Source organism: Neophocaena asiaeorientalis, unplaced genomic scaffold (genome assembly GCF_003031525.2).
Source record: "Neophocaena asiaeorientalis asiaeorientalis breed wild unplaced genomic scaffold, Neophocaena_asiaeorientalis_V1.1 scaffold331, whole genome shotgun sequence".
In the NCBI taxonomy this organism is placed as follows: domain Eukaryota; kingdom Metazoa; phylum Chordata; class Mammalia; order Artiodactyla; family Phocoenidae; genus Neophocaena; species Neophocaena asiaeorientalis.
The window spans coordinates 63,876-77,031 of record NW_020172138.1 but is presented as its reverse complement, the minus strand read 5'-3'; the positions used below and the strand labels follow the sequence as shown (position 1 = coordinate 77,031).

The window sequence follows — 13,156 nt, the reverse complement described above, 5'->3', positions numbered from 1 at the left end:
TACCAAGATGTATTTTGCAAACTACCACTAAACATTCCCCGGCAGAATAGGCATGGAATGTTTTTTCTTTTATTGTAAATTAGGAAGTCTGTTATATTCTCACATTCATGGAAATGGTGATTAACTTCATTTAAAAAAGATTATGGTGAATCATTTGAAGTATAAAACATAAAATTAGTAAGATATTTGATCTAATTTAAAATGATATGAAACCCTTTGTTACAGTTCATAATAAAAATGAAAAACAACAGTGGCTTGAAATGTACAAGTAGATACAGGCATCTGTACTATCAATCTCTTTGCCCACTAAAGCAGAACATCTGAAATATAATGTAACCCGTCCTTGGTGACTCAGGGTATCAGTGTGAACCTAAATTATTTTATAAAGCTGAGGGTGAAGATGAAAATGCAAATTATACTGAATGGGTAATTAGCTAATAGCTGCAAAAGTCCCCAGTAATTCTTTTTTGACAAAGTTCCAGATCCCGACTTGCTTCTGGTCATCTTCCATCGTTTCATATTGGTAGCCTGAATGTATACCACCAACACATCCAAATTATACCTCTGGTTTCCAAATTACTAACATAAGAGGCCACGTGCTTGCATATAATCAATCTCCTCTGACAGCAAGACTCAGAAAACTTATGGACTTTATTCATTTGTCTTTAGCTTGCTCCTTCTTTCTCTTGTCAGAGAGACTTTTACTATCTGCCCAAATCATCATTTCTAACCTCTGCTAAAAATGTGTTTTTTTGGTTATATACTACTTCCTTCTAAATTTTTTTCTTACAGGGAAAGAAAAAGGATTCAGATTCTGTGAACTTAGAGTGCTGACTGAAACTGTGTGATCCTGGACAAGCAGTCTGACTTATCTGAGACTGTTTCCATACTTACAAAGTAAAGATAATACCACCCCATAGAAATTACTGTGAAGCAATATGCATGATAATCACTTTATAAACTAAAGCCCTTTGCTTCCTGGCATTAACTGACAAGGATATTGCATTTGGCCATTTATTGATTTACTTGCCATTTAACAGATTTTGGGAGCTCTCACAGCTGATACTCAGAATCTGCTCCTTTGCTGCTAAAATCCTTTGTTTAAAAAAATTTTTTTTCTTTTAGTACTTTTAGAGTTGGATTCTCTATAAATCCCTGCTGGAAGCGGAGGTTTTGCTTACAATTTCATCCACTTTCAATTTATTAATAACAATACAACTTTTCTTAACTATATTAACATTCTGATTAATATGCAATAGAACAAAGACTAAAAGTCACTCTCTTATATCTTCAGTTAAATGCTAAAAATAAGGAATAAATATGCACTGTATGCGCTTGACAAAATGATAAGTAAATCATTAACACAACTTCTAGACTACAGTACCAGTGTTAAACAAACACGCATTTATTCTGAGCAAATTACAATCTATGTTAGTTTTGAATTTTAAAAAATCATACAATATGGTTTAGAATATTAATTTAAATATGGTTTATCAAATTTTCCTATAGAAACCTAATAGTTACTCAAAATTAGTATTTAAGTTTACCTATGACATTAATATTTCTAGGGGAATATTTAGAGAAATGTTTTTTCTAACATATGCATAAAATAAAATTTCTAGTATACCACATATTGGGCAAAAATAAAATTAAACTTTTCATTTTTGTGTACTAGTTTTTCTAGTAACTGGCTAATTAAGAAATAATAGTGATTAGAAATCCATAAGGACAAGAGTTTAATTAGATAAATGGTTCTCAAATATTCTTTGTTATAATTTATCCTCCAGTTCCTTTTAAAAACGTTTTTCAGTTCTATACTAAAGACTTAGGACATAAAATATCTTTTCAGTGTTATTTTACACATGAAATTAAAAAATTCTAAAAACAGAATTATTATTAGCTTAAGAGCACACTATTGGAATAATGTCATTCTAAGTGTGCCTTCTTCCAAAAAAATGAAAATTCAGACAATTAAGACAACATGACTACACACAGAAGATGACAGTAAACACAGGGCAACTGAGTAGTAATGGGACAGCCAAGGGAAGAAAACATGGCTTTCAGTCAGTGGTGGCACAGATGTAAAATGGCTGACCTCAGACCGTGTTATTTTGTTTAGAGTCACTTGCTGCCTCTATAAATGTGACTAATAGAGATCTTTTTCATGTAACATGATTCTAAAGGTTAACTTTCAACAATTAGACTTTTAGCATAAAATAAAAAACAAACAGAAAGCCAAATAGCAACTCTCCTCTGAAAACAAAAAAACACAAGTTAACAAGCCACGGTTTCAGAACTTCTTTTCATGAAACACATACTGTGGATTTTATTCTTAACTGCGTAGTTAATCTCTACCTGATTTTCAAAACCTGAAGAAAAAAGGAGACAGAATTCTCCAGGTAGCAACCCTTGAAATTATAAACTGCAACCCTGTACTACTTCTTAGCAATACAGCAGTCTTGAAATCAGTTAAAAATTATAAAATGCTTTTCAACAAAAGTGAACAGTAGAAAAGGATCGTAAGGTACACTATGTCTTATTTTCCTTCTTCTATGTTTCAAAGAAAATATTATGCTGAATTTTCCTAGACAGACATCTCTCAAGTATAGGGCTATTTCTCATCTAGTGATTTAATGAACACTGAAATGCACTGAAATCTATCCTTCAATTCTCATCTATCCCAAAAGAACAAAAAAGAAACCCTGGGTTTTAAACAGTTGCTTTTATAAAAGCATCAAGAGTCTATGACTGTCTTTTACCTTATGTTTCCTATAGAGCCATAGTGTTTGTTCACTGCTGAATTAGCTGTTGATATCATCGTTATTACTGAATGGTAAAGGTAAGTTAAATATTTGATGGTTTGAAGAAGAATATGTTGATAAAGAACTTTTATGACAAAACTATAAATTGTATGTTTTTCTAAGAATAAGTAATCACACTTAAATGAATTTAAGATGTAATTTCTTATTCTTCTGAATAGGGTAAATGTTCAAATTAAAGCAATTTTTACATTTCTTTGTTTTTACGTGCCACTTTAAAAGGAATAAAAATCACATTCAACTCAGCAGTTTCTTTTGGTTACATAAGATCTGTTTCACACACATAAGTTATGAGTGTATATACTACTCTCTGTTAAGGATCATGATGCTCACATCCCTAGAAAGTTTTGTAAACACAACTCAGAGTGATTATAATTTCAAATCAAGGTCCTTAGAAAAGTTTAAGTACAGACATTTTATAATTTCTATAAATATTTAGGGACAGTCACTAATAATGTGTGGTTTTCTAAAAATCACATTTCTAGATAACACTGTTTGATGTTAAAATCAACAATAGTCTGATTTTTTTTCCAGGAAAGTTATATTGCATCATGAGCCTGGTAGTAAATGTGGAGCTGAATCACCACTAATTCCAGAGCCAACAAATGAATTAATGCTCAGAAGAAAAATTATGGATAGATACGATGTACGAGGCAAGAAAGAATAAGGGGCAAGAAATACAACTAATTGTAATATGAAGAATACAATAAAGCATTAAAATTTGGAAAGAGTCATATTTATGGAATCTGTCAAGATCAGGGTAATTGTGAATTTAACTATATTGGTTTAGCTACTGGTACCTCTATCTAAGGAAAAAAAAGTAGCAACAACATTCAAAATCATTGATAATGCAATAAATATACTCAGAAATTTTGTATTTACAAATATTATCAATTGTCATGTCGAAATTCTCAACACCATTACAAAACAAGCAACAGTAAGGCAACATTCACTGATAGTAAAGTCAGCATGTGCTAAGTATCTTGCCAATTGCCTCATTTTTAATTTTTACCTCATGTAATTTCCACTACAACTCCATGACAGAGGTGCAGTTACTACTCTCAGTTTACAGATGGGGAGTTTAGGCAATCTGCTCAAGGTCACACAGGTGCTAAGTGGCTGGACTGAGAGCGAAGCCTAGGCTCAACTCTTAACCTCCATGGTCTTCAGACTCAAAATGTAACTGAGTCATTTACTTATAAAAATTTTGACCTTTTAAAGATCAAGTTTTGTTGAATGAAAAATAAGCCTTTTATTGTTCTATAAAACAGAAAAAGAACAGGTATTCTAAGCAGCTGGGAGAAGTTCAGAGCTCACAGTGTTCCTTATTTAAGGAACTGTACCATATTTAGGTGTTATTCAGCTACAAAGTATCACAGTGAAAATATTTCACAACAATTTCTCATTTGACTTCATTTCCATACCTTCCAGATGTATTCTTCAGTATGGCAAGAGCATCTGGATAACCATCCATGTTGTAGTCTCCAATATGAAGGGTAATTGGAATTGGTATTTCAGTTGGTCGTTGTTCATGCACATATGGCACAAAACCCCAGAGTGTGCCCTTATTGCTAAAATCCTGTAGGACAGGAACCCACTGTGGATTAAGAGAAAAAAAATCAGATTTTATAGTTATTTTAGAAAAAAATTCACCATTTGTAAAACAAATGATCCACGAAAAGTCCTCAAGGTAAGCATCACCTTATTTAAGTTCTTTATCACTACAAAATGGTAGGGTACTATAATTTACTTTGATAAACAGGTAACTTACACTTTGGAAAAAAATCATCTCCTTTAAAATTTATCACTAGTCTTCTTTCCTTGAACTAGCTCACAGAGCCTTAGAAGGTTTTTCACAGAACCACAAAATCTTAGGATTGAACTGATGTTGATAATCATATACTTGAATTGCCATTTTAAAATGTGTTGAGTGGAAATACAACCTCAAATGAATATTTAAAAAATTATAATATCATGTAATACTGATGTCCTTTCGGAGGACCAGCTCAGGAAGAATTAGAACATGACAGTCTCCCTTGTTCTCTTGCTTTGCCTCCTATACATGATGACGACTTTAGTCATCATTCTCAGAGCCAAGCAGCTCTGAGGCTTACCAAACAACACTAGCCCTGACAAGCTCCACCTGCCCCAGAGAATGAGCTCTGTCACCAAAAGAGCTGGAAGCTACATTTTAAATAAATTCTTTATCTCTATATTGATTATAATGAGAACACAGAGAACAGGATCATTTCAAAATGAGCTTTTGGAAATCCCTTTTTCTTGTGAATTCCCCAATCTTTACTTTTAATAACCTAATGCAAACTAAAAATCTGAAGAGTGGAAATAATCACATTAAAATTATAGATGTGCCCATAATTAGCTAAGAGCACGGATACTGGCATATAACCTGGAGATGTCCAAACAGAAGCAGGTGCAGCTGGCTTGAAATGACAGGAGGCCAAACATGCCTACAGATGTTTTTGTCCTTATAAGCAGGTGACTCATATATATAGCTCTAAGCCAGACTACATAAAAAGTGGCCTCTTGAAAAAGGTTTAGGACATAGGATATCCCAAACATTTTCTATGTTATCCAAAGAAAGCATAGTTTGCCAAGGAAAAAGCAAAAAAAGTGGCTTAACTACAAAGACAAATTTACAGAAAACGAGCTGTTTTAAAAAACTGGTCTGCATCTTTAATAAAATTTTCAATCTTTCTTAAAGCAAAAGAGTATTATATAGCATCAAAATGTTTTAATGTTTCATGTGACTCTGAAAAAAATTGCTGGTCTTGTTTTGGAAGAGGATGAGAAATTTCACAAAATGCCAAGTTTTCACAAGTTTCTGAAGAGGTTGACAGTTTATTAATGAGGATAAAGTATTTCTGTTACGGTAAATGTATTAAGGTCTAAGAAGTAAAATATTTTTCATTAATGTGACGTTCTTAACAGTCAAAAAGGAACTGTGACATTTATCTGCCCAGAGAGAACTGTGTAATTTGAAAATATTCTTACAGTAGTCTGTCACTTGAAGACAGGCTAATAATTACTAGGTTTACTTACAGCTATGAACCAACGATGAAGTGTTACTTGACCTAATATTTTCAATGATTCAAAACTTTAAAAAAGTTCAAGGTAATAAAGGTTATGGGTGTAAGAGTTAAATGCTTTTAGAATGCTGACTGGAGGAAGATTTGTTTTCTTTAGTGTCTTAGTATAAAAAGTGATACTTCCTACCCATAAGGGCTAAAAAAATCAAAATGTAATTCTATCATTTATTACCCTCAAACAGAAAATATAACTCATTAATTCTACTACTATATTACTGGTTTCCATTCAGGTGCTGTCAATATGGAAAAAATCTCAATGTCATAACCTATCATTCCCACATTAACCCTCTGCTGTGATTAACAGATTCTAAATTATTTACCTACAAGCTACAGGTATAAAGTTGGCACGAGAGAATGAAACAGATTTAGATATCACAAATAAAAACAAGATTAGCCTTGAAAATAGGTATGATGTTCTTCTACATAACCCTTTATTATAGCTATAGTGTGTCTTACCATATTCCCAGCATATAAAAGGCTAACAGATCATTTAATTACAGGATCAAGAGTGGGTTCTCTTAACCAGAAATGATTATGCCACTACTTTTTTTCTCAATACACCAATAAAAATAGATTTAAATGCATTTCATTAAGTTAAAATAAGGAAGTAAATTTATTTTTGGTTTTTCTCTTTTCTGATTCTTCAGATACTTCTTCTAACCTCTGAAATTTTTTTCCAAGAACATAACTCTATTTACATTAAGAAACAAGTAGATATACCTGCTTTGTTCTGGATCTTGCTAAGTAAATGGTACTTTTCTGGCAGTTTTTATCTTCACAGCCTGGCAATAAGTGATCCATGTTTCCATCTCCATCTGAAAAAAGAAACAGCCACAAAATAGTGTTCTTGTATGGCAGATTAAATTTCCTATTTGTTTAAACTCTGCATCAATCTAGATAAACTGAGGAATCTGATGCATGGCTTTGGAGTGAATGTGATTCAATTAAAAAAATTATTCTGGCCCTTACTATTACCTGGACCATGTCTTGTTTTAAATTGCTCACTCTTCTGTGGTTATTTATCCAATGGTGGAAAAACTCCTCATTTCAGGCTTTGATGTTAAAATTATCAATTAAAAAAATGTAGCTTTTGACCTATTTACATAATTATCATCACTGCCACAGGAGAAAAATAAGCATGCAATAGTAACCCATTATTATGTGGCTTATTTTAAATGTCTTTACAGATAATTTATCTTTACACATACTTTTAAGTCTCTTTTATACAGCATAAACGTCAATTCAAGAGTTATAAAGCTTTCAGCAACTTAGATTCTAAAAAGCACCAATACATTTTTATCAATAAAGAGGCAAATGAAGGGAATACAGATGTCGTTTCCAACTGACTGGTTTTTAAACAGCTGCACAATGTTCTGCAAAGACTTCTAGAGATGAGGTTACTGATGAACTTGGAGTCATTTCCTCTAGTGCTCCTTCCTATCTACTGTCTCCTACCTGATGAAGTTTACAGATTTTGATGTCCCAGAGCTAAGGCTCTATGGGGACATTCACACAATGGAGTAGTCATGAAGCTTTTAAATTTAGGGCCTAATTTTGTGTTGCTTTAATCACTGATTTATTTGCAATGGCTTAATGTTATCATTTAATATGTGCCTGAGGTAGTACCTTCACTTGGAAGGATATATAAGGTTTAACAATAAAAAAAGTCCTTCTAGGTTTAAATATTAAGAGAGATATATAACTATAACAAGCCTATCAAGTCTCCAATAATGTATGCACAAAGAAAAAAAAAATTTCAGGCTGTGTGGGATGAAAATCTAGCCAATGGAAGGTGACCTCAGCATGGAAAAGTAAAAGGCATAGCACAGTGAAAAATGAATTTCTTTCATTTAATTTCATAGTTTAATTACTTATGATCCTCACGGTTAATATTCTTTGTGATGACGAACGCTTAGTTAGAGGAGTATAACATTAAATAAAATAGTTGAATTAATAATGGAGAGTACAGAGAATACGTGTAATATGACAGTATATACATTTGGACTACTGTGAAAAGTTGAGAGAGAGAGAAACAGCAACTCTAGGCAGGAATACTTGGAAAGGAGAAGGCTTTCCAAGGGCATAAACATATATCATAGTTTAAAAAAAAAAAAAGGAGCTAGCCAAGAGAGAATTAAATGCAAAGTGTGATTTATAAACAGACTCTAGAAATATCATAGACTTCATTAAAAGCCAAACCATTTTACTGCAATTAATGTGGGACTAATCAGAAGAGCAATTACTAAGTCTCTGCCCTTCATTTTTACCCCAATGGCAAAATACTCAGATTAGATTTTGATGTACACTTTTCTTTTCTCCTAGTTTATCTTTCTTCCGAGTAGTTTCCTATTTCCCACAATTATTTTGACCATGACTTGGCTGATATTTAATGCTGGCAAATAACCTTCTGTTAAACATATAACTAACTCACGTCACAACATCATAATCATGCCTTTTAGTAGGAATTATCAGTAATATCTTATAGATATGGTCACAGAAATCTAGAACTCTATCAGAGAATGTGCTCCTTGTGCTGACTCTAAGTGCTATTTTCTTGATGTTTAGGGTAAGTGGCAGAAAAGCTTTCTGAGAGCCCCACTTCACACGCAAAGGAAATTTTCTCTTAAAGGCAACAAACTTTTAAATCTTACATGTTACACTTTTCTGCATGTTTTTTAAAAAAACTTTTTATTTGTAAATAAACTTAAAATTGCAATAATAAACATAGTAAAAGAATTCCTGTAAACACTTTAACCAGATTGACCTATTAACAATTTACCCCATTTATTTGATCTGTGAAATCAGTTTTTTTCTGAACCATAATTATATACATTATAGCCCTTTACCCCTAAATACTTGAGTGTGTATTTCCTAGGAATAGAAATATTCTCTTAACCACAGTACAACTATCAATTCACACAGATACTTTTATCTATTGTACTATATTCTAATTTTGTCCATTGACGTAATAATGTCATTTGTAGCATTTTTGCCCCTCTAACACAGGATCCAGTCTAGGAGTAGGAATTACATGCAGTCGTTATTTTTAGCCTTCTTTAATCTAGAATATTTTCTTTTTTTAAAAAAATTTTTTATAGGTTTTTTCTTTTAAATAAATTTATTTATTTATCTTTATTTTTGGCTGCATTGGGTCTTCGTTGCTGTGCGCAGGCTTTCTCTAGTTGCAGTGATTGGGGCTACTCTTAGTAGCAGTGTACGGGCTTCTCATTGCGGTGGCTTCTCTTGTTGTGGAGCACGGGCTCTAGGCGCGTGGGCTTCAGTAGTTGTGGCACGCAGCCTCAGCAGTTGTGGCTCATGGGCTCTAGAGAGCAGGATGAGCAGTTGTGGCACACGGGCTTAGTTGCTCTGTGGCATGTGGGATCTTCCCGGACCAGGGCTCGAACCGGTGGTCCCCTGCATTGGCAGGTGGAATGCAGTGTACGGGCTTCTCATTGCGGTGGCTTCTCTTGTTGTGGAGCACGGGCTCTAGGCGCGTGGGCTTCAGTAGTTGTGGCACGCAGCCTCAGCAGTTGTGGCTCATGGGCTCTAGAGAGCAGGATGAGCAGTTGTGGCACACGGGCTTAGTTGCTCTGTGGCATGTGGGATATTCCCGGACCAGGGCTCGAACCGGTGGTCCCCTGCATTGGCAGGTGGAATCTTAACCACTGTGCCACCAGGGAAGTCCCTAGAATATTTTCATAGCCTTTTGTCTTTTACAATCTGCGTATCTTTTTTTTTTTAACCTCGTACTACAGGAATCTTTTACTTTTCCAATAAGTTATTATACCTACAGAAGGAAGTAGTTTCAGAAAAATCAGTTTCACATGAGCCAGAGGCACAAGGCTAGGAACTAGTAATAAGCAAATTCTCTGAAAAACAATGAGACTAAGAGGAATGTCATGCTGACAGAGGTACCAGTCTGTGAACTTGGCACACATTCCTTAAAGAAGTCCCAGGAATTATTAACTTTGTACTGCCTTCTCCTCAGGACTTCAGCCCATTATATATCTCGAGTTTTCTTAAAGGCTAAAATTCCTTCTCAAAGGCTCAACAGAAACTGTGACAGAAGGAATGGCACGTTAACTCATTTCATAAAATGCAGTATAAAATTTGGCCTTTTGAATGGCGGACCAGTAGAGACTAAAGTACACACTAAACACATGTTAATTTCCATCTGATGTTAACCATAGCCAAATTTCAAAAGAAATTCTCTTCTAAAACAGATAATTTTAATGAGCTAGATTTAATGAGTCAAACTGATTTTCTGAAAAGTTTTAATTTTAAAATCAAGAGAACACTAAAGTAAAGTCTTCATAAAAATGGATTATAATGAATTTTGGTATAATAATTTTTCTGTTTTTAATTAAGCAGAGGACAAAGAAGAAGATATACATGAGAAAGGGTCACATTTATATTATGTTTCCTCTTAAACATTCATAACATTTTCAGTCTCATGAAATTAAATGACCTGTGGTATTGCTTAAGCAAATTACAGCTCATTGTTCTGGCCCCAGATTACCCATCAACTCTGTAAACCACAATTTCTCTAATGCAGTGATTCTCAAAGTGTGGTTCCCAGTCCCACAGCCTCAGCATCACCTGGATGCTGGGAACTTGTTAGAAATGTCGATTCTTATGCCTCTGTCCAGATCTAATGACTCTTCCCCGACCGGGGCACGAACCCGCGTCCCCTGCATCGGCAGGCGGACTCTCAACCACTGCGCCACCAGGGAAGCCCGAAATGTCGATTCTTATGCCTCTGTCCAGATCTAATGAATCAGAACCTCTAAGGGTAGGGCACAGCAATGCATATTTTCATAAGCCCTCTGGTTGAAGCCCCCTGGTTGAAACGCTGGTCTTCCACTGACACCAGGGGGTGCTACACGTACCCTATTTCTGTCTTAATCATGCACCTCCATTAACGACAAACTTCATTTGCTAATCAAATTCTACTATTCATTTAGGACTCAGTATGTATCTTGCTCCAGCCTCTTGAGACTAAATCCAAGTCACCTTTTGCAAATTTTTGTACCTCTTGGGCAGGTCAACTCATTATGGCAGTGAAACAAGTACTACTACATAAAATAATTGTTTTTGGTGAACGTCTTGCCACTCCATGAGAGTGTATGGAGATTTTAATGTAATGGTAAGAAGGTAGGACTAAGATCAGTTAGATTTAGATTTTTAACCTGGCTTAACTCCTAATAAGTAATTAGACATGTACTTTTGGGAAAAAAAATACTGAAAAATATTTTAAAAATATTAGGATTTGGGGAACAGGTACTTCTGTATTTTTTAGGACTGCTCAAGAAGTATTCAGGTTTTCAGAAATGTCTTTTTCCTACTCTTGTCCCCAGCTCCCCTACACAGTGGCAACCACCATAGCAGTTTTTCTTGTGTATCCTTCACCACACAGGCTATGCATACACATATACTATATACAATTTTGTACAATTGTAGTGTACACTACACACTTTTTGGTACCTTCAGCTTTTGATTTAATATATCTTTGAGAGCATTCCACAGTGATAAATTTATATCTGCCTCATATATAGTATACAGTATTACATTTTATGGGTATATCTCAATATAGCCAATTCTCTACTGATGTACAAACACTGAGTTGTTTCCAATCTTCTGGTAATCAAAAAAATCCAACAATGAATAACTTTGCACATATAATATCTCATATTTGAGAGATTATAGTATAAATTCCTAAAATGGAAATTACTGATTCAGTGATTGTATGTAATTAAAATTTTTATTTTAATCTCCATAGAGGAGCAGTTTTCAAACTAGTCTCAAGAATCCTTTATACTCTTAAAGACTGAGGACCCCAAAAAGCTTTGTTTATGTGGGTAATATCTGTGGGTATTTCTATGGGTATTAACTTGAAATTAAGACTAAGAAATATTTATATATTTAAGTGAAAATACAAACCATAAATATATCACATATAAAGATAACTAATATTTTCATGAAAAATAACTGTTTTCCAAAACAAAGACGTTTTGTGAGAAGAATGGGATTATCTGGCCTAGCACAGAAAACCTGGAATTTCATACTGCTTTTGTATTCAATCTGTTGTTTTGGTTGACAAATATGAAAATATGTAGTTGGAGGAAGTATTTTAACAGCCTTTTCAGATAACTCTAATATTCTTCCATGCTACGATCAAAACTCAACAGGTGACAATTTCTTAAAAATTTCTTGCAATGAAGAATCTAAACCTGTTTCAATGAACATTTCTTACTCTGTTAATTAAAATCCAGTAGTCCATCTTGCACTTTGAATGGGTGTTTAACCAATGTATAACTTTGTAAAATCACACATCAAACATTTAGAAGACAGTGTTTCATTGAGTTATGTAGATTTTGCAAATGCTGAAACATTTCATTACACAATATAAAAAATTCAGATTTGTTAATATCACCACCAATCTCATCAAAAAAGTCTTTAGGTACTGAAAAGCTGTCAGCTCATGGTAGCAGATAAAAAGTTTTCCCAAATTCCAATTTTTGCTTGAAAGATCAAAATTTATCATTGGCACCTTCCCATCAGTTGTTTTCTTGAAGTCTCAAGCTCACTTTGTTCATTATAGAGAAAATGGCTACCAAATCCCCAAGTCTGAAAAACCATAGTTTGTCTGTCAGTTGTTTTTCAAGCAAAAAATGGTGAAAATGGTATTACATTAAAAAAAAAAGGAGTTAGTTCAGTTTGCAACTCAATCACACCGGTGTTTTTCATTAAGACGACCACCATACTCTGTGCAGAAGTGTTTTATGCATACGTCTTGTTTCCTGACAGAGTATTAAAAAGGTGTGTAGTCAAGGGTTGAGATCTAATAAAATTAATATTTTTTGCTTCATCAATAAACACTCTTAAGAGAAACTATTTTTCTTATTTTCTTTTTCTTTCTTCTTTAATACTGTGAGTATATGGTGGTGAAGAATACAATGAATGGTAATAAAGTTTGGTGCCACTGTTTTGATTTGTGCCAAATGGCAGCAGCTTTACACACCACTGCTTTCATATCATCATCAGAGTCAACAGGGTGAAAAAGGCAAATAATATCTCAGTGTTCTTATGAAGGTAATTTTGATCTTGTGGACCCCCTGAAGGAGTTGCAAGAAAACCTCTCCCCACCCCTTGGGATCCATACTTTGGACCACACTTTGAAAAACTTTGCCAGAAAGGTTGCACCAATAAGCAAATTATCAAATATTTTGA

General features: G+C 34.0%; 1 protein-coding gene across 1 annotated transcript in view; it reads right to left on the bottom strand.

Annotated features, from left to right (window-relative positions):
* ITFG1 (integrin alpha FG-GAP repeat containing 1) overlaps window positions 1-13,156 on the bottom strand; it is a 168,961-nt gene that overhangs the window by 112,084 nt on the left and 43,721 nt on the right. Inside the window, exons 3-4 of the mRNA XM_024752052.1 lie at window positions 6,647-6,741; window positions 4,244-4,416 (exon numbers count right to left, since the gene is read on the bottom strand). Of these exons, the coding sequence (XP_024607820.1) occupies window positions 4,244-4,416; window positions 6,647-6,741 (268 nt within the window). The remainder of the gene's footprint in view (window positions 1-4,243; window positions 4,417-6,646; window positions 6,742-13,156) is intronic.